This window comes from Bufo gargarizans, chromosome 2 (assembly GCF_014858855.1).
Source record: "Bufo gargarizans isolate SCDJY-AF-19 chromosome 2, ASM1485885v1, whole genome shotgun sequence".
NCBI classification, from domain to species: Eukaryota; Metazoa; Chordata; class Amphibia; order Anura; family Bufonidae; genus Bufo; species Bufo gargarizans.
This window is the reverse complement of record NC_058081.1, coordinates 137,079,841-137,099,632: the sequence shown is the minus strand read 5'-3', so window position 1 is coordinate 137,099,632 and position 19,792 is coordinate 137,079,841. Positions and strand designations below refer to the sequence as shown.

The window sequence follows — 19,792 nt, the reverse complement described above, 5'->3', positions numbered from 1 at the left end:
ACTGGATGGAAATAAATCTTGTGACATTGCAGAAGCTTATCGAAACAATGCCACAGCGAATGCATGCCATAATCAAAGCCAAAGACTTTTTTTGGTGGCGACTTTTTTTTTGGACAGGCAGTGTATATGCAAATGAGCCTCTAGGAGCTATGAGGACGAAGCCGTTACACCTAGAGACTCTGCTCTGTCAGCGCCCTCTCCACTTTGATTGACAGGGCCAGGCATGATGATGTTTTCAATGCTCTGTCAATTAAATTGGAGAAGGCGCAGCATTTTTCTTAGCAATGCGGGCACATATGAACATGGGACCAGCACAGATGTCTTCAGCTGCCAAGTGCACATGTAACTGGTCAGCCAGTTTCAAAGGTGCAAATCTGCTGACAGATGTCCTTTAGGGCTCATGCACATGAACGTGTGCCGGCCAGGGCCATATTGCGGCTGCAAACAGCGGGTCTGCAATATACGGGCCCCGGTAGTTTTTGCACTGCATCACGGATGTGGACCCATTCACGGGTCCGCATTCCGGAAGGTGCAGTGTAGGATGGAGGCACAGAACACCACAGTAGCAATACAGAGTGCTTCCGTGGGGTTTCCCTCTGTGCCTCCGCACCCCCAAAAAATACATGTTCTATTTTTTTGCAGTGAGGACGCATCATGGACCCACTCAAGTTGAATCCTAGTTGAGTCTAGATCCTTCTGCGGCAGCCGCATGGATTGCTGCCCGTGCATTGGCAATTGCCATGTGCATGAGCCCTTAATGTAAAGATATTATTAGACTGCTTTCACACAAGCCTTACATGGGGACATTTTTTATGTGTTTTTTTGTGATAAAAATACCAGCTTCAGATGTTAGCTAAAGGTGTATGGGAGATATGAAACACAGGACACACAAACATTTTTCTTATACTAGTGTTTTTAATAATTAGGTGGTTTTTTCTCTCTTCCAAAACAGCACCACAAAAATGCAGCAAAATCTGCAGATAGCAAAAAAAAAAAAAAAAGCTCTTATTCTGGCATTTTTACAGCCGCTAAAAATACTAGTGCAAATTTATGTGTGTAAGGACCCTTTAAATAGGTCCTTTCATGGTTTTGTATTAATTGCGATAAATACCTTTACAGTGCCCCGCTGTGCCCCCCCCCCCCCCTGCAATTTTTGCGCTCAGTATGCTAATATTGAGCATCGGTACAGGGAGGAGGAGACGCCAGGGTTTATCAATGGGTGTCTCCTTCTCCCTGGCTGTGCCGTGATCCAATCACAGCGGAGAGCGTCACAGCATACTGAGCGCGAAAACTGCAGGGGGGGCACAGCGGGTGCAGGAGCGATATTTTAAAAAAATACCCCCCAAGTAAAGGTATTTATCTCAATTAATACAAAACCATGAAAGGTCCTTATTAATGTTTTTTTTTGTGCCATTTTTTTCAAAATAAATGTGTGAATGGCATTTTTTCATGTTTTTTCTTTGTAGAGGAGATGAAAAAAAAACATTGCTTCAACTTGCTTTGTTAAAAAAAAATATATATCAAATCGAAAAAAAGCATTCTCAGTTAGGCTTTATGCACACGACCATTAGTTTTTTTGCGGTCCGGAAAAAACGGAAGCCACCCGTGTGCCTTCCGCAATTTGCAGAATCGAACGGGCGGCCCATTGGAGAAATGCCAATGGGGCGTTCCTTTGCACGGAACGGAGCATCTTTTGCGGCCCCGGTGAAGTGAATGGGTCCGCACCCAAGCCGCAAAAACTGCGGCTCGGATGCGGACCCGAAAAACGGTCGTGTGCATGGGGCCTTAACCTCAGGAGCTGGCTTTAGCATAAAATGCACCAAAAACACGTGCAAATAACAAAATTTTAAAGAGCAAAAGTGCTGAAAAACACCACAGAATACCTATGTGTAAATCCACCCTAATGGAAATAGACCTCATAGTATGTAGACATGATGATGATTGTAATTCCACAACAGTTTAAAGGAGTGGGTCACCTTGTAGGATTTTTTTTTTTTTTTTTTTTTGGGGCAAACTCTCCCCTCCTGGCCACTGGTTCCCAGGTCCTTTGCTGTACCCAGCCTCAGCTGTCTCGCTCGGGTCACTGCTGCAGCCAGTCAAAATGGATGTTGACAGCTGGAGACCAGGGAGAGAAGCCTCAAGGACTCAGTGGCAGGGACCAGGTAACTATGCTTCCCTTTGCAGGTCTGGACAGGAGGGAAGGGGGGGGGGGGGGGTTGCCAAATAAACAACCCCAACAGGTGACCAACCCCTTTAAGAGCCACAGGTAACAGATGTTCAACTAAAGTTAGGTTCCTGTTACATTGTACAGTTATATGATGTATGTTTTCTATTCCTTATATATTCAATGTATTATATATATATATATATATATATATATATAGATGCCTTAATGTATTTATTGGTGTGTATATATATATATATATATATATATATATATATATGTCTCTTAATTTGCTTATTGGTATATATATGTCCTGTAAAATATTTTTTGGAAATTGGACTGACTCTTGCTGCTTGTCTTTGCAGTATGGCATTATGTCGGTGTATGTGGCGGGTTCTCATTTGTTCTCATCCAGCTCATACTGATAACAGCATTTGCTCACACCTGGAACAAGAACTGGTAAGAATTGATTCTGCTCATATTCCAGATATTAGTATCTTTTCAGTAAAAATAGAAACACTTTGGTCTATGTATGCAGTTGATCTTACCACAAGGGGGCAGTATAGACAGTGTCAGTAAGAGCTCTCCTTTTTGCAGCCAGCACTTATCATTTACAGGACTAGGCGCTTTTGGAATCAGTGCAGTTTATTTAGTCACAGATACAAGGGGCAATTTTGTTGACAGCAAACTAACTTGTCTATAGACACTAGGAAGAAAGCCAGACAGCCCAAACAAATCGACATGCAAAGTCTATGTCACCAGTGTCATAATGGTAGTGACTCGGTGTACCTTGCTCTCCATGAATATATATTGTCAGTGATCAGAAACATGCAGAAAGCCATTTCATATGCAGCATTTCCAGTGGTGCAATAAATGGCTATTAGGATGCATAGAAAGTAAAGGTATACATGTGTTATCCAGGGGTGGACACAGACAGCAGGCAGCTCCTGTGCAAGAAGAGTATATGGGTCCCTTACTCTCTGATAGCTCATGATAGATTTCTGCTTTATGTACAGTATATCAATCTTTCACTAATTTACAGCTATGAAATTAATTTGTCCAGCTCCTTGCATGCAGTCTAAGGCCCCTTACAGATGAGCGTGTCCGGATTAGGTCTGGATGCGTTGCGTCTGCAATCAGGGAAAATCGTACGAGTAGGTACACAATTGCAGTCAGTTTTGACTGCGATTGCGTTCTGATGTTTAGTTTTTATCGCGTGGATGCAATAGGTTTTGCACGCGCGTGATAAAAAACTGTGATACCCAGACCCGAACCCGGACTTCTTCACTGGAGTTCAGGTTTGGGTTAGGTGTTCTGTATATTTTATTATTTTCCCTTATAACATGGTTACAAGGGAAAATAATAGCATTCTTAATACAGAATGCTTACTAAAATGTGGCTGTAGGGGTTAAAATTGTTTTATTTTTTTTACTCACCTCATCCTGTTGTTCGCGCAGCCGGCATCTTCTCCTTTATTCTTCTTTCAGGACCTGCCAAAGGACCTTTGATGACATAATTGTGCTCACCATGTGGTGAGCGTGATGACGTAGATAGAAGATTTCTATCTTTATTCAGCAGGACCTGCTCTGATGTGGTGAGCGCGATTACGTCATCAAAGGTCCTTTGGCAGGTCCTGAAAGAAGAAGATGCCGGCTGCGCGAACAACAGGATGAGGTGAGTTAAAAAAATATATATTTTTTAACCCCTACAGCCACATTTTAGTAAGCATTCTGTATTCAGAATGCTATTATTTTCCCTTGTAACCATGTTATAAGGGAAAATAATAAAATATACAGAACACCGATCCCAAACCCGAACTTCAATGAAGAAGTCCAGGTTCGGGTCTGGGTACCACAATCAGTTTTTTATCACGCACGTGCAAAACGCATTGCACCCGCGCGATAAAAACTGAACATCGAAACCCAATCGCAGTCAAAACGGACTGCAATTGCATACCTACTCGCACAATTTTCCCTAATCGCAGACGCAATGCATCCGGACCTAATCCGGACATGCTCGTCTGCCAGGGGCCTAATAGTAGGTAGCTGCTGTTAGAGTGCCACTTTACCTACTTGGCCCCAGTGCATTGCCTCTTATAGCCGTATTACCATTGAATCCTATCTGTTTCTCTCTCCTTAGGCTGACCGGTGCATCCAAAGACAAACGCTGGTATTTTGCTGTCCTGGTTGCCACCTTGCTCTTCTATTCCTTTGCCTCCCTGGCCTTCTATTTCCTGTACACCTACTTCACCCATCCAGTTGGCTGTCTCCTGAACAAGGGGCTCATCAGCATTAACATCAGCTTGTGTATAATCATGTCATTCATTGCCATCACCCCATGTGTACAGCTCAGTAAGTACAGTACATACCAGGGGTGATAGTTACTTGGTAATTTGTCTGGGGATGATAGGGTAGACAGCAAAAAGTACGGTACCCTAATATATTACTACCAAAGGTTTTATCATTTATTTCTGCTGCTCGTATATAGTGCCAGCATGCTCCGCAGCTCTTAATATTGTTATGGCTCACATCAGCCCCTGCCACCAATGGCCTTGGATAACCCCTTTAAACCAGACATGATGTCTTGTAGGGCTAGCTCAGCTGAATGTAATGATATGTGTCACTTCTCGATCCCTTGCTTCATTCTGGAGAAAGAGCACTTTTAATTAATATGTAAATGAGCGTGGACCCAAGCCTCTCTGAGCACTCTTTCTCCTCCTACTTCCCCTGCCAGCCCCTCCCTCTCCTTTTTGATTGACAGGGCCAGGCAAAATGACTATGCAGGAACCTGGGCCAAACAATCATGAAGGAGAGGGAAGGGCTGGCAGAGGAAGCAGGTGGAACAAGGGTGCACAGAGTGGCTCGGACCCGCCCTTGGTACACTTAGCTGCCTATTTTCTCCGCAATGGATCACTAAGTACAAGGTATCATTACATTTAGCTGATCTAGTGCTACAAGGCAGTGTGCCTGGTTTATCATTCCCTTTAAGACAGAAAATAAGCACAAACTATAGCTGAAGTCAGTGCCAGCCCAAAGCTGGTGTAGATTCCAGTTTGTGGCACTTGGACAGCCCAAGATGCAGCAAATGTATTGAGGCGTGTGCTTCTTAACAAAATCTGCGCATTTTACAGACTGCTGACTAAGACTGGCTTATGAAATGCCACTCTATCTGCCCCATAGTCATGCTTCGTGCAGAGGCCATGTGATGGTCTTATCTGCAGTTGGAGCGTCTTATAAGGCCCACAGAAGGCAGTGTTATAGTACACAGTGAAGGAAGATCTCCAGTGAGAAAAACAAGGTTTAGACAGATAAGATTTCCCCCCAGAAGATTTCACAAGGAGACAAGCATCTGTAGAGGTTCCTGGTAGCTTCTTATCTCTCTTCTTCCAATATTTATAGGGGAGCTGTCTTATGTGTATGGGTGTCATAGTGCTTTGTCTGCTAAATTTCCTGCATGGAAAAACCCCATACCTGTTTCTGTTTTTTGGTGAGATCTACAGGGATCGCCATATAAGTTTGGTCTTGTGCAGAGTAAGTCAGTGACAGCAAAATTTGTTGATTACCGGTACTTAGTTTTTACTAAAGCGACTAAGGCATTTTATTTTTCCGGTATTGAGATCCGTAATAGGGGCTCAATACCGGAAAAAAAAAAAAACACTTCAGTTATGTCACCATTCATTGTCAATGGGGACAAAACTGAACTGAACAGAATGCTCCAGAATGCATTCCGTTCCGTTTAGTTGCGTTCCCAGAACGGAGAGAAAAACGCAACATGTATTTTGCTTTCCGTCCTGGGATGCGGAGCAAGACGGATCCGGCATGACCCCCAATGCAAGTCAATGGGGATAGATCTGTTTTCTCTGCCACAATAGAAAACGGATCAGTCCTCCATTGACTTTCAATGGAGTTCATGATGGATCCATCTTGGCTATGGATCCTCAGGTTACTTGGTATTGTATAAACATAAACCTGATGATCTTTCTATCTGTTCTGGGCTAGCTATCAATCATATGTGTTGAGCTTTGATTGTTGATGTCTGAAACCAATATCTGTCTGTCTCACGTATGTGCTCTAACTGCCTATGGATTAACATCTACATGATCAATCCTACACTCGTTGATTATACACATATTGATAACTGTCTGACTGGCAACTGTTACAACCACTTTTCCCAAGATTCAGGAGTGTTGATAAACAAATGCTTCAGGTATTTATATGTTAACAATCAGCGGTATTTGTATCTGCAGCTTTTCTGCGGTTCAATTACCAGTTCATAACCGTGTAGTTCTTCTGGACCAATTGTTGTTTGTTATTTTCTACTTTCTGCCCCATATTTTTCCCCCTGATGAACCAATAATTGGGGAAACGCGTTGGGAGTATTTAGGGCTTTGAGAGGGTGAGATAGGGCAGGCAGAGGACCACAGATCGCCCACTATCAGGGTGTTCCTGTGGGTTGAAGTATTAGTTAGGGATTTATTAGGGACATCTCTCCCTAGCGTATTATACCCGCCCACCCCTCTGTGTATATTTGTATATGTTGCTGTTTTTGGTCCATTATGAGCAATGTTTGTTATATTTTAGAGGAATATGAAGTGATTTAATATTAATGTGGCGATTAAAAGTTAAGTTTTATTCCTAGCTTTCTGTGACTCCCTAACATGATGCCAACTTAGGGCTCATGCACACAACCGTATGTATTTTGAGGTCCGCAAAAAATACGGATGACGTCCGTGTGCATTCTGTATTTTGCGGAACTGAACAGATGGCCCCTAATAGAACAGTCCTATCATTGTCGGCAATGCGGGCAATAATAGGACATGTTCTATTTTTTGGCGGAACAGAAATATAGACATACGGAAACAGAATGCACACGGTGTAACTTTGTTTTTTTTTTGCGGACCCATTGAAATAAATGGTTCTGCATACAGTCCGTAAATAAAACGGAACGGATACAGAAAGCAAATATGTTCATGTGCATGAGCCCTTATTCTGTGCCCCTGTACCAAGAATGTCATCATTTATACCAGTGCTCATCCTCAGTGTGACATAGGGCCAATGTCATAGGAGACCAAAAAACCTATGTATTTTCGAAGCGGGGGGAGGGGAACGAGAACACAGAGGAAGCCTGTACAAACACAGAAAGTATATATATTTCTATGTAATTAATATAATTTAAAGTTGTAAATACAATATTTGGAATATTGGAGGCAATAAACTGGAAGTGAAATGTCTATAGAACATAAGTAAAACTCCTCGTCCCGAGCCTCATGCAACAAATATCTTTCTGATCGGGAAAAGTCAAAGCTGGAATCAGATTAATTTCTATGGGCGCCACACTTTTTGCTTAGAATTTGTTTATGTCTGAGATCCCATATATTTTACAAGTAACCGTATGACATACTATGTTCTTCTTCAGCAGTTTGAATGATAGCTGCAGATTTCCAGCTGTTTGGGTCAGTTTGATAACTTATCGCCCTCTGCTCTGCACAGCAATAAGCAAACTAGATTTATGTTTGAACTATTCTTCTAAATCCTATAAGAGCCCACAGCTCTCAGCATCCCATCCAGTAATCCCATTGGCACAAATCATATAGTGAGGCCATGTGAGGTCATGACTTTGTCTACTTAGCATGTGAATGGTATTCTCGTATCTTGACATTTGTACCAAAGGGGCTGTGAGTATCCACCCGTTTGATGTTACATCCCTTGGTGTTACTAGAGTGCCAGAGTATTTCTTTGCTTAGAAGCTATTATTTCATCTGTTGGAAAGATGCTATATACTCTAGAATAGTTTACATTTTCTTTAAAGGAATAATTTTATAATCTGATTTTTTTGTTTTTCAGAGCAGCCTCGGTCTGGATTGCTACAAGCTTCAATTATTAGCTGCTATGTCACATACCTTACATTTTCGGCCCTGTCCAGTCGGCCTCCTGAAAGAGGTCAGTGGAAGTCTAATTACAAAATAGAGATGAGTGAATTTTCTAAGTTTCCGATTCTATCATTGCGCCGTCAGATTCAATTCAGTCTGAATAAATTTAACCCGATTCAAAAGTGCCCTGATTGCCTTGAAAAGTCAAGCATAACACTGTGGGACTCCTATGATGGTAACTAGCCCCTTTTAAGCTTTTTTTTTTTTTAACAAATCTTTATTTTAATTTTCAAGATGACATGTACACATCTTACAACATTACGATTAGTCAAGTACAAATAACCCACAACAAAGGGCAACAAGCCCAAGAATTATGTGAGCAATACATATAGCCAAAAAGACCAAATAGTCAGTGAGGTGATGATACCTAAGAGAATGCAGAAATAGTCACATATGATATATGGCAAGGCACTAATGTGTATTGGCAGTAGCTGGGAAGCTAAAGGCACTGTAGAGTGTAGCAGAGGTGGAATTCCTATTACACCACTGGAACCAGGGAGACCATAGAGCAAGGTGTTTATCATGGGAATAGTTCTCCCAGCTAGATATTTCTTCTAGTCTACATATTTCATGGACTTTGTGGACCCAGTCTGATAGGGAGGGCACCTTTTCCGACAACCAATGAAGTGGAATTAGAAGTTTGGCTGCTGCTATAGGATGGGAAGGCAATAAACGTCTCTCAAGTGAGAAGTGTAGGCTAGGTAGGTTCAACAGCACAAGTGTGGGTGAGATGGGAGTCGCCTTGGAGCATATTTGCCAATGAGGGGTTATTTTTGGACATGTCCACCAAATGTGATAGGCTGTGCCCTGATCACTATGGCATCTCCAGCAGATTGAGGGTAATGAGAGGGACATTTTGTGTAGTGTGTCTGGAGTACGGTACCATTTCGTGATTAACTTAAAAGAGTTTTCTTGGAGCCGAACACATCTCGAAAAGCCATGTGAGTGTTTGAGGATTAAGGATGTTTCTCCTTCAGAGAATGTTAGTCCCATTTCATTTTCCCAATGTTGAATAAAGTTTGGTTTTGTGGGTACCGGTATGTAAGTTTGTAATATTTTGTTGTAAAAAAGTGAGATCAACTCTCTCTGGGGGTGAGGAGAGTCTGTTACAGCATCATACCATGAAGGTATATAGTTTCTTTGAACAATAGTTAAGTATTGTTGACATAATGCACGGAAATGAGAGTAATTTATTTATTTATTTTATGCATTTTATATAGCGCTACTATATTCTGCAGCGCTTTACAGACATTATCATCCAACTGTCCCCAATGGGGCTCACAATCTAAGGTCCCTATCAGTATGTCTTTGTGTGGGAGGAAACCGGAGTACGCGGAGGAAACCCACTCAAACACGAGGAGAGCATACAAACTCCATGCAGATTTTGCCCTTGGTCGGATTCGAACCTAGGACCCCAGCGCAGCAAGGCTGCCCTGGATGGAAGTCCATTTTGAAACCTGGAGCGATGCCTGGAGGTTCTGCAGAGTAGGGATTGAATATCCCTTTAGTACATCACCGACAGATCAATCGCCAAAGACAGACCAAATACCCAATATGTCAACATAATTTACTTGTAAATAGAAAGGGAGGAGTCTCAATGGCATGAACAGTGAAGTGCCTTTGGGGATGTTAAAGAGAGAAGTTAATTTGGCCCAGGTAGTGAGGATTTCCCTATGTGATGAGAGAACCCTAGTACCCTTCCTTATCAGAACAGGTACCCTCCATAAGCTAGCACTGACAGAGGGAGAGATTAACCTTCGGGCAATTTGACATCCTAATTTAGTGCTATGGGGACTTATGAGCTCAGAATGAAGTCTTTATTGGATGGATAGATACTATGTTTTGACATCTGGCCCCTTTCACGCTTTCATGCCAGTACAGCATTAGTAATGTCAAAGTGACAGAGACACATAAGGCTATGTGTAAACCGGTGGTAGCCAGTGGTAACACTCTTTATAGAATCTCTTTAAGAAAAATCTCCCCACACAAAATTATAGGAAACTGGGTGTAATAGTGATCCAGCTAACTGCTTAACCACTGTCCCCCTGTTTGCTGCTGTGTGTACACAGATTCATTTTGGTTTCATCCACTTGCCGTGTCCTTGGTTGAACCTCTGTATTGTAGTGCTGTCAGCTTGCTTATATGTGTCAGTATGAGATGACAATGACTTTCCTAGTCTCCATTCTTTGTAATAATGGGGATTGTGTTCACTGTGGGGGTTTTATATCAGTCTCCCAGATAGATCAAAAAGTAATTTTCAACGCGTTTTACTAAAATATGGCCATTATTACAGAGGACAAGCTCACAATCAACAAAACAGTCTATTTTTCTTTCCCCTTTCACATGTGTTTCCTTTTTCAGGCTTTATTTCCTTTTTATTACTTTCTCTTTGTATGGTTTCTCCATCACTTTGTCACTGTTGCTTCTGATTGCATTCCCACCACTTTAATGGTATGCCAAACGATGCCTTATACAAAGCTATGAACTTTTACAAATATCTATTTAAGGCCACATGCACACAGGGCCGGTGCAAGGATTTTTGCCAACACAAGCAAAGCTACATTTTGGCACCCCCCCCCCCCACCCCAAAATGGAAGCGCTTCATTAGTATTCACCCCATAAGGCCCAGAGGCGAAAAACAGGACATGTTCTATAATTTGCAGAACGAACATGCAGATGCAGTTAGCTCATGGATGGCATCCACTTGCTGTCCGCGTGTTTTTTTGCGGACCCATAGAAATGAATGGGTCCATGTGCAAACCGCAAAAAAAAGCAGACACAGATGCAAAATATAGTCGTGTGTGCATGAGGCCTAACTATATTCAAAATGATGCTTGGTTACCTACCTTCTGCCAATGACCTGTGCAGTGTAATCTCCTTCTGGATCCAGGTATGGGTAAATTCACATGCAGCAGATTTTGTGGCAGAAATTTCAGTGTCCCATCCGTTTTTCTTAATGGGGCTTGCAGAAATCCATGTTTTTACTGCAGAAACAATCCAACCTGGATGACTGGACTGTTTTTCAGCTGCAGAAATGTTAGCAACAAATCTGCTGTGTGTGAATATACCCTGTTAGTGAGGGTCCAGGTGTTCACAGTTTTGCTTGTGTCAAGACTGTCTAATCTTGACATTCTCCATAGTGCAGCTAGGACTCATACCTGCCTACAGACTTGTTCTTAGAAGGGCTTGTGCTTTGAAGGGATGATGTCTTTGGTTTCTGGTGAGAAAACCACTTTAAAGGGATTGTGCTAAGTATTTGGCATTGGTAGCTCTTCAGGATTGTTGGAGGGCCCAACTGTTGGACCCCAACCAATATGTTATGTTCAAACTTGGGACAACCACTATAAGGACACCTACACATGTTACGGCAAACACACGTTTAACCACAACATAGTACAGTACCAGTAAAGTATATGAGATTACACAAATTGACCTGCAGTGTGGATTTCTAGATGTTTGCAGTTTCAGCTGCCGATTTCACCCTTTTCCAGTGAAGGGTGAGATCTGTGGCAATCCGCACCGAAAACCGCTGTTAGAAATTGCGGATATGATGCAGAAAGGCTTAGGCTACCTGTACACGAGTGTGGGAGAATGTACATAAAATCCATACAAAATTCTGTGTGGATTTATGTGCTTTCACCGTACTCGCGTGCAGGTAGCCTAAGCCTCTGCTCCAGGTTGATCTAAACTACAGTTTGGCGGCTGATGTGGGACTATAGATTATTTATTTATGTCAAGTGTAGTCTTTCAGTTTGCAATGTTTTATGTGTTCCCTGCAGTTCAGTACAGAGGAGAGAATATCACAGCGTGTTTTCCAAGCATCAGCAGCGACGGGCTACAGACAGAAGATACATCTATTGCCATTATTGGGGCCTGCATTATGTACGTCTGCGTCTTGTTCGCCTGGTATGTCTAAAGAAATCTATGCATTGTGTCAATAAGTATGAGTACAAGCAAACAAGTAACATGCATACATTTTAAAGGATAAATCATTGAAAATTAAAATTTACATTTGGGACATGACACATAAAGTCCTCTCAACATTTAGTTTTGATTTCGAAACCTAAGTTCAATGACAAAGTGTGATTTATGTAACTGACTGTAGTGCCATGCTCTGTGACCAGGTCAGGAGGGAGTTGATGAGCTATGAGATCACCTATTTTGAATGCTGGACCCTATGTTATCTATATAGAGGTGTTACTTATCATTGTAATTCTGCCTGTGGTGATAATAATAGCTTCTGAAAAATTACCTGGACAGAACGGGAACTCATGACCTATTATTAGACCTAGTAACCAGTGTTAAAATCGAAAAAAACTGGTTTAGTGTAACAGAGAAAGGGGTCTGCATCATTTTGTGCCAAAATTATGCCACAAATCTGTATTAAAAAGGATCTGTCACCACAAAATTCATTGCAATCTGAAAGCACCACGTTATAGAGCACAGGGAACTGAGCAGATTGATATATAGTTTTTTAGGAAAAGATTCTGTAGAATTTGTAATTTATACATTTATATCTTTGCTTTTTTCACTTCCAGTGAACAGCTATTGGTACAGGGAGGAGGAGTCATCAGTGATTGGTGACATTGTGTGTATAAGTGTGCATACAGAGATAGCTGTCAGTCACTGATGACTCCTCCTCCCTGTACCGATAGCTGTTCATAGGAGGTGGACTAAGCAAAGATATAAATGTAGAAATTACAGGTTTTACTGAATCTTTTCCCATAAAACTATATATAAATTTGCTCAGCTCCTCCTGCTCTACAACATTCTGCTTTCAGATTGCATTGCATTTTGTGCTGACATGTCCTCTTTAAAGTAGACCAGCGAATAGTTGGAATAGAGTTAGATGAAAGTGTCTGTCTCTGCGCCAGATTTATTATCCAGCCTGATCCACCAGTCATAAATCTGGTGCAGGCCTAGATAGCTGGTCCAGGCTTATGCCATCTATAGGGATAGTAAATCTGCTCCATAGTATTTTGCATTGCTTTTAGGCAGCCTGACTGTAGTTATAAGGCAATAGAGAATTGTGAAACACATTACAAATGTTTTTTGTGCCTTTTTTGTACTTTTGGTGTGTTTTTTTAAACATAATGTTTCATTCAGACATTTTCCCATAGAGGTTCCTTTAGGAAAAGAAATGCATGTAAAACTCATGAAGAACACCCAAAAAATGGCACAAAAACTATTGGTCAAGAAAGCCTAAATTGAGGCTTTGGTGGCATATTTTTAAAGCTTTATCAGATGTTTGGAATATTTCATCTGATGTTCTTGTTGTACAGGTTGTCCCAACAACAGAACTTTTACATAAATACATCTTTCATCAACTCGTAATGTGCAAAGATTAAGAAGAGTAGAAAATGAAGCGATGCAAGCATATCATTTAGGAGACAATTTACTAAATCATGTTCCATTCTTGTCCATGACTCATGTTCTAATGCTCCAAACAAGACAGCACAAGTGTTAGTCTATATGCACGAGTAACTTCAGCATTTCACTGCATTCATATTTACTTCATGAATTTGTAAGCGAGACCTCCCATGACCCACATCTTCATGCCCATGCCAAGTTGACCTCCTTAATGGGTAGACTTTAGTTGTGATATCACGGTTTCTTACATCATGTGTAAGAAACAAACAAACTTGCAAAATTGAGATCTTTTGAGCATTCCCTCCTGTGGTTTCACATGTAGTTCTTTTAGGAAAAACACCCTGATTTATCACAGACCAGTTTATGATGCCGGAGGCTGCACTTAAAATTAGAAGAGGTTCACACTTCGTCCTAATTTAAGCGCAGATTGGGCAGCCTCTGGCTGGCGTAGATTTTGGTCTTCTACACCAGAAAACTGTCGTAAAAGAAGATAAATATGACAAGACCACTAGTCCCGCCATCATCACACCCCCTTCACCACGCCCGCGAGGATGGTGGAGAAACACTACTTGCATAACATTTTTTTGTGCAAATGACATTTAAATAGCAGCAAACACGACGCCAGAAAACAGGAGTGGGGGGAATTTTTGTGGACTGTTGTTTTTTTACACTTTTTTGTAAATGCTGTGGTCAGATGTTAGCTCAAATGCAGATGAGAATTGAGAAAAGCGCTAAACACAGATTTGCTAATCCTGTCTTATATTTAGACAATGTAAAATAAGACTAGACAGTCAGAAGATTACCCAAGTTTGTCAAAGTGGTTCATGCTGCATAATACATTTGGTGCACTTTTAAGACACTATTGTCTAACCTTACACCACCTAGTATTTGACTTGCTTTGTGTGTTACACCATTTCCCACTATGCCATGGCCCATCCTCTTGTCCAGCGAGGCGCAAATAGCATCTTAAACACATAATAAATGTGGAGCAATGCATATATGCCAGTTTTTGTGCAATTCTAAGCACCTATAGCTTAGCAAATCTTCCCAGTGTGTTTGACCATCATTTTTATGCTTTTTTGGGTCAGTTATATCTTTATTTTCAAAACGCTGCATCCTTTTTAAATGTTTTTTTTTTTTTATAGCTGTGTTCCATATAATCCTCTATAGTGAAAAAAAACTGCTGAAAAAATAATGCACAAAAAATGTCAGACTCCTTTAAGAAAGAGTCTCTTTGAGATACATTTTCTAAATCACATTTTTGTATACAGCATGGGATGTTATTGAGAAATGTGATTTAGAAAAAGCTGCTAAGGGTGAGGTCGCACGAGGCAGTGGTGAAGTGGGCACAACGTTTAATGGGTGATGTCTGTATGGATGGGGTCTTTCAGTCCTTTCAAGAGTTAAAGGACAAGTTTCATCTCAATAATGATTTCCATTTACCTTATTTCCAGCTCAGGGACCAATTCTGTGAGAGTCCGTTTGGTATACCTAAATATGTTCTGGGAACTCCATGGAGGAAGGCTATATCCAATAGTTTAGTTCACAGGTCTAATGAGATATCTGATTCATTTTTCCATTTAACATGGTCCTGCGCTCTTGTAAAGTGGTTTTAGGAGCAGGCTCGCAAGTTTTTATAGGATAATATGGCGATACCTGTGGCAGGTGACCCTAGGGTTGCCTCTTGGTTTCTTCACCCTGAGATTTTTCCTACCATTGAATATTTCTCAATGAAACCTATAAGAAATGGATTTATAAACACAGAAACAAGGAAGTTCCATAAAATATGGGATAGGTGTACCTCTTCCATTGAGTCTTCTAGATAGTGCAGTGGATAGATAGATGACCACGCTTAGATTTTTTTTTAAAATATGTCCGAGTGCAGCGATGTTACTTTCATGGCCCTGTATATGTGATCTTTTGGCTGGGATCGAGAGTGGGATAGACTGCTCCTTTTTTCACACACTGCCTTTGCATTAATAAGTTATTTTTCAGGTTATATCTGTGTTACTAGCACTGATATATGGATTTCAGTTTTACTGTCCTTGCAACATCTACTACTCTGCATCTTTCCTTTAGAGCCATATGTATACAATGACTAATGAGCTCCTTGATTGTCACCAAATCAAATTGGCTGTACACTATGTGGTAATTTGGAACATTTAATAAAATGCAGTGGCTGCATGTCACCATGGTTTACATCAGTTGAAGTCCAAGCATCTGGTCACTCTGTGATCAGCTTATGCTCATGAAACCCTTATAACCAGGGATGAGCGAATCGACTTCGGATCAAACATCTGAAGTTGATTCGCATAAAACTTTGTTTCAATGCTCTGTACAGTATTAGAATGTATTGGCTCAGATGAGCCAAAGGTATTATTAAGGTACCACTTGGAACCGAACCCGAGTTCGGGAAATGTTTTTTTACAGTATAAATCAATTTCTGAAGTTATTATGCGAAGTCTCGAGAGACTTTGCAAAGTAATAACTTCGGCTCATCAGAGCCAATACATTCTAATACTATACAGAACCCTCGCTCCGTACACTATTGAAATGAAATGTTATGCAAATTGACTTTGGATGTTTCATCCGAAGTCCATTCGCTCATCCCTACTTATAACTCACAGCCAGGAGCGAACTAGCAATAGACCCTACAGGGAAACTTTCCGGTGGGCCAATGCCTAGGGGGCCACCTGAGCACTCCTCATGGCCAGCAGCCAGGTAAGTAATGATCCCTTCCTGACTTCTGAATTCTACTGTATTGCCATCCTGAGGCAAACTGAAATAGGCGAACAGAACGTGACACCTAGTGCCAACCATCACAGAGAGCTAGTTTTTGGGGAGATGTTGCTGGGCAGTATTTTGTGATGCACTGTGGTATTTGGCCTCTGCTGGGGTAGTATAATGTGCATCGTTATATGGTATTTCTGTCTTCTGTCAATTTGGATCCAACTACAACATGAGGCCACTTTAAGTTTCCAGTCCGTCCCTACTCACAGCATCACAGCAAGTAGGGGACAGTACTGTTGGCTTGAGCTCACAGCATCTTCAATCCCAATCCTTGATCACCCATGTGAAATTAGCCTAACCCTTTTTTTAAAAGTAAAAGGAGCCCAACTCTATGTAAAATAAAATGCTTTTATAAAGTCCTCAACATGAAATAACTCAAGTAAATAGTTTTTATTAAATGTTGGTGACCTGTTGACATTCAGCACTATAAGCAGTCATGAAATCCACTGGGATCTGGTGGTTTGACCTCCACTGGTCTAAGTGTTTTTCTTCCTTAGCTAAAAGTGATCTGGAATGAGAGGGAGGAAGCACGTTAAATAAAAATGATGCCCACGAATAGTGAAAACATGGAAATATTTGCCGTTCTCTTTGCCAGCTGTTATAAATAATGGGGCTTACTATACTTAACTGAGCTCCGAATGAAAATGTGGAAAGGTCATGAACAGAGCAGCAAGAGAACCGTGGGGAATTACTGGTTCTCCAAGCATGCCAAATATCTTTTCTAATTAAGCCAACGATATTAGAAGTTCAAAACCCAGAGGCCGGCAGCAGCTGCCCTCTGGATATCTGTCCTCCAACACACACCTACTTATGGACATTCGCTAACTCTGCAGTGCTGTAAATACCTCTAACTATGCTGTATTGTTGTGCAGCCAAGCTTTTTACTGCCGCTGCTGTTAACAAGGGGGAAGAGGCGGCCATAAAAAGCTGACTGTTCCCAATAAAACAAGTGCAGTGGTTAAAATCTCTGTATTGCAAATAAGGACGAAGAGTTGGATTCCTTCTGGGACATTAGAGCTTGGTATATAGTTGTGTGGGGAGTATAAGATAAAAGGGTGGTGTGTTATAAATAGAATAATAATAAAAAAAAGAATAAAAGAAGAGCAACTATGCAACAGTACATATTGCACTAGCCACTGCTGTGCCGCGCACTGGGAAGTACGGTAGCACGCTGTGGAGGGGTCTGTATGTATCCATGTGTGTCTTGTTCTTTTTTTTTCCATAGAGATTGGGGATAGAAGCTAATGATAGGATCCACTAAGACTTCACTGTTTCTCCACCAGTCTTAAGGGTTAAGTAAAGGGTTTTATGACTTGGTAATAAATAATTTTGGGAATATAAGAAAAATGATTTGTAGGATCTTTAAAGGGCTTCTGTCACCCCACTAAAGTCATTATTATTTTTTTTGGGCTAGTTACATTCCTTATAGTGCGATATATGAGAATATAATGTTGTTACTTACTTTTATTCGGCCGTTTCTTAAGAAAACGAAGTTTTAGAATATGCAAATCAGGTCTCTACCAGCAAGTAGGACGTCTACTTGCTGGTAGCCGCCGCAAAGAACTGCCCCCTCGTCATGTTGATTGACAGGGCCAGCCGTGATCTCCTCCTCCGGCCGGCCCTGTCAGCATTTTAAAAATCGCGCGCCTCTGTTCATTCGGCGCAGGCGCTCTGAGATGAGGAGGCTCGTCTCCTCAGAACTCCCTCAGTGCGCCTGCGCCGATGACGTCTTCTCTTTCGGTGATGTCATCGGCGCAGGCGCACTGAGGGAGTTCTGAGGAGACGAGCCTCCTCATCTCAGAGCGCCTGCGCCGAATGAACAGAGGCGCGCGATTTTTGAAATGCTGACAGGGCCGGCCGGAGGAGGAGATCGCGGCTGGCCCTGTCAATCAACACGACGAGGGGGCGGTTTTTTGCGGCGGCTACCAGCAAGTAGACGCCCTACTTGCTGGTAGAGACCTGATTTGCATATTATAAAACTTTGCTTTCTTAAGAAACGGCCGAATGAAAGTAAGTAACAACATTATATTCTCATATATCGCACTATAAGGAATGTAACTAGCCCAAAAAAAAAATATGACTTTAGTGGGGTGACAGAAGCCCTTTAAGCATGGACTTAGGCCACTTTTACATCATCTGGCATTCCTCTGCCGGATCTCAAAACCGGAATGCAAAAACGGCTCAGTTTAGGGCCAGTGTATTCTAAATGGGGTATGCTCCGTTCAGATTGCATTCCATTCTGACCGGACGCAAAACCGCTGCAAGCATCAAAACGATACAAACCGGACAAGCTGAATGTCAATGTAGGTCCTTTTTTCAGGACCCTTATCTCTTGGCCAGAGTGAAGACTGGTTATAGGAGCATGTCTCACTCTGGAGGACCTGTCCACATTACGCAGACAACCCATTGATGTAAATGGGACTTGTGTAATGCTTATTTTCCTCTGTGATGGCCACTGCAGCTAAGAACTGGCCTCGGCCATGATATGTCCCCAAGCAGCAGGTCACTGCTGGATCACGTGCCACTTGGGGACACATTACCGCTGAGTCCTGTTGGTGGCTGCAATGGAGCAAATGACCCCATCCGTTCAGGAACTTTCCATGGGGGGACCAAAAGTGCAGCCCGGGACCCAGAGAGCTGGAACCAAGTGGCAAGGAGCAGGTAAATATACTTCCTTTCACAGATCCTGCTGGCTGGGAGAGATATCTAAAGGGAATCTCTCACCAGCAATCTCCCTATCAAACTGTATGCATAGACACAGAGCTGTGGTTCACCTCATTAAAACACTGTTTTTCAGTTCCTTTTTCTAAATATACGAATTAGGTCTTTGGTGCAGTGAGGGCATCACCATGGTTCTTGTTGCAACCAAGCTCCCCTAGTTTCTGTAGCCAATCCCTTTCATTGACAGGGCCAAGCAGTGGAAAAGCAGCCAGGGCTGGCCTCAGAGAGAAGTGGAGCTTGTGTTCAACAAGAGCAAAGATGATGCCTTCATTGCACCAAAAGCCTAATTTGCATATTAAGAAAAAGTATCAAAACTCAGGAACAGAGCTCAGATTAACAGAAAAAAATAGCGTTTTAATCAGGTGAACCACAGCTATGTGCCTAAGCAAACAGTTAGAATGGGAGGTAGCTGGTGACAGGATTCCTTTAAAAAAATTGTGGACAAGCCCTTTAATTTCCTAGTCACTTTGCAAATCATGTTTTATTTTTTAAATTTATCCTCTCTTCCTGCTAACCTACAGATAGAAAAAGAGGGGGCAGAGGGACTGCAAGATCTGACTAAAAGCAGGGTTTGTTTGTAGTCTGTAACCATGGAGACATATAGGACTGCATAGGAGCTGTAATCATGAACCAGTTGGATATGTTTAATCAAAACTGTTTGCAAAGTTATGTTTTCAATTTTTTTTTATGCAATTGGACAGAGCAGTAAAAAAATGGTTGCAAAGGTATAAATATCCTGTAATGTTAACATTTAGTATCTCTAATGTATTGACCACAATCCATGCCAATGTACTGACCATTAATGTTGCATGTATTTT

The 19,792-nt window shown here is 41.7% G+C and overlaps 1 protein-coding gene across 1 annotated transcript in view; it reads left to right on the top strand.

The window, feature by feature from the left end:
• SERINC4 (serine incorporator 4) overlaps positions 1-19,792 on the top strand; it is a 49,748-nt gene that overhangs the window by 19,202 nt on the left and 10,754 nt on the right. Inside the window, exons 5-8 of the mRNA XM_044277044.1 lie at positions 2,530-2,623; positions 4,304-4,515; positions 8,008-8,103; positions 11,873-11,999. Coding sequence (XP_044132979.1) covers positions 2,530-2,623; positions 4,304-4,515; positions 8,008-8,103; positions 11,873-11,999 — 529 coding nt within the window. The remainder of the gene's footprint in view (positions 1-2,529; positions 2,624-4,303; positions 4,516-8,007; positions 8,104-11,872; positions 12,000-19,792) is intronic.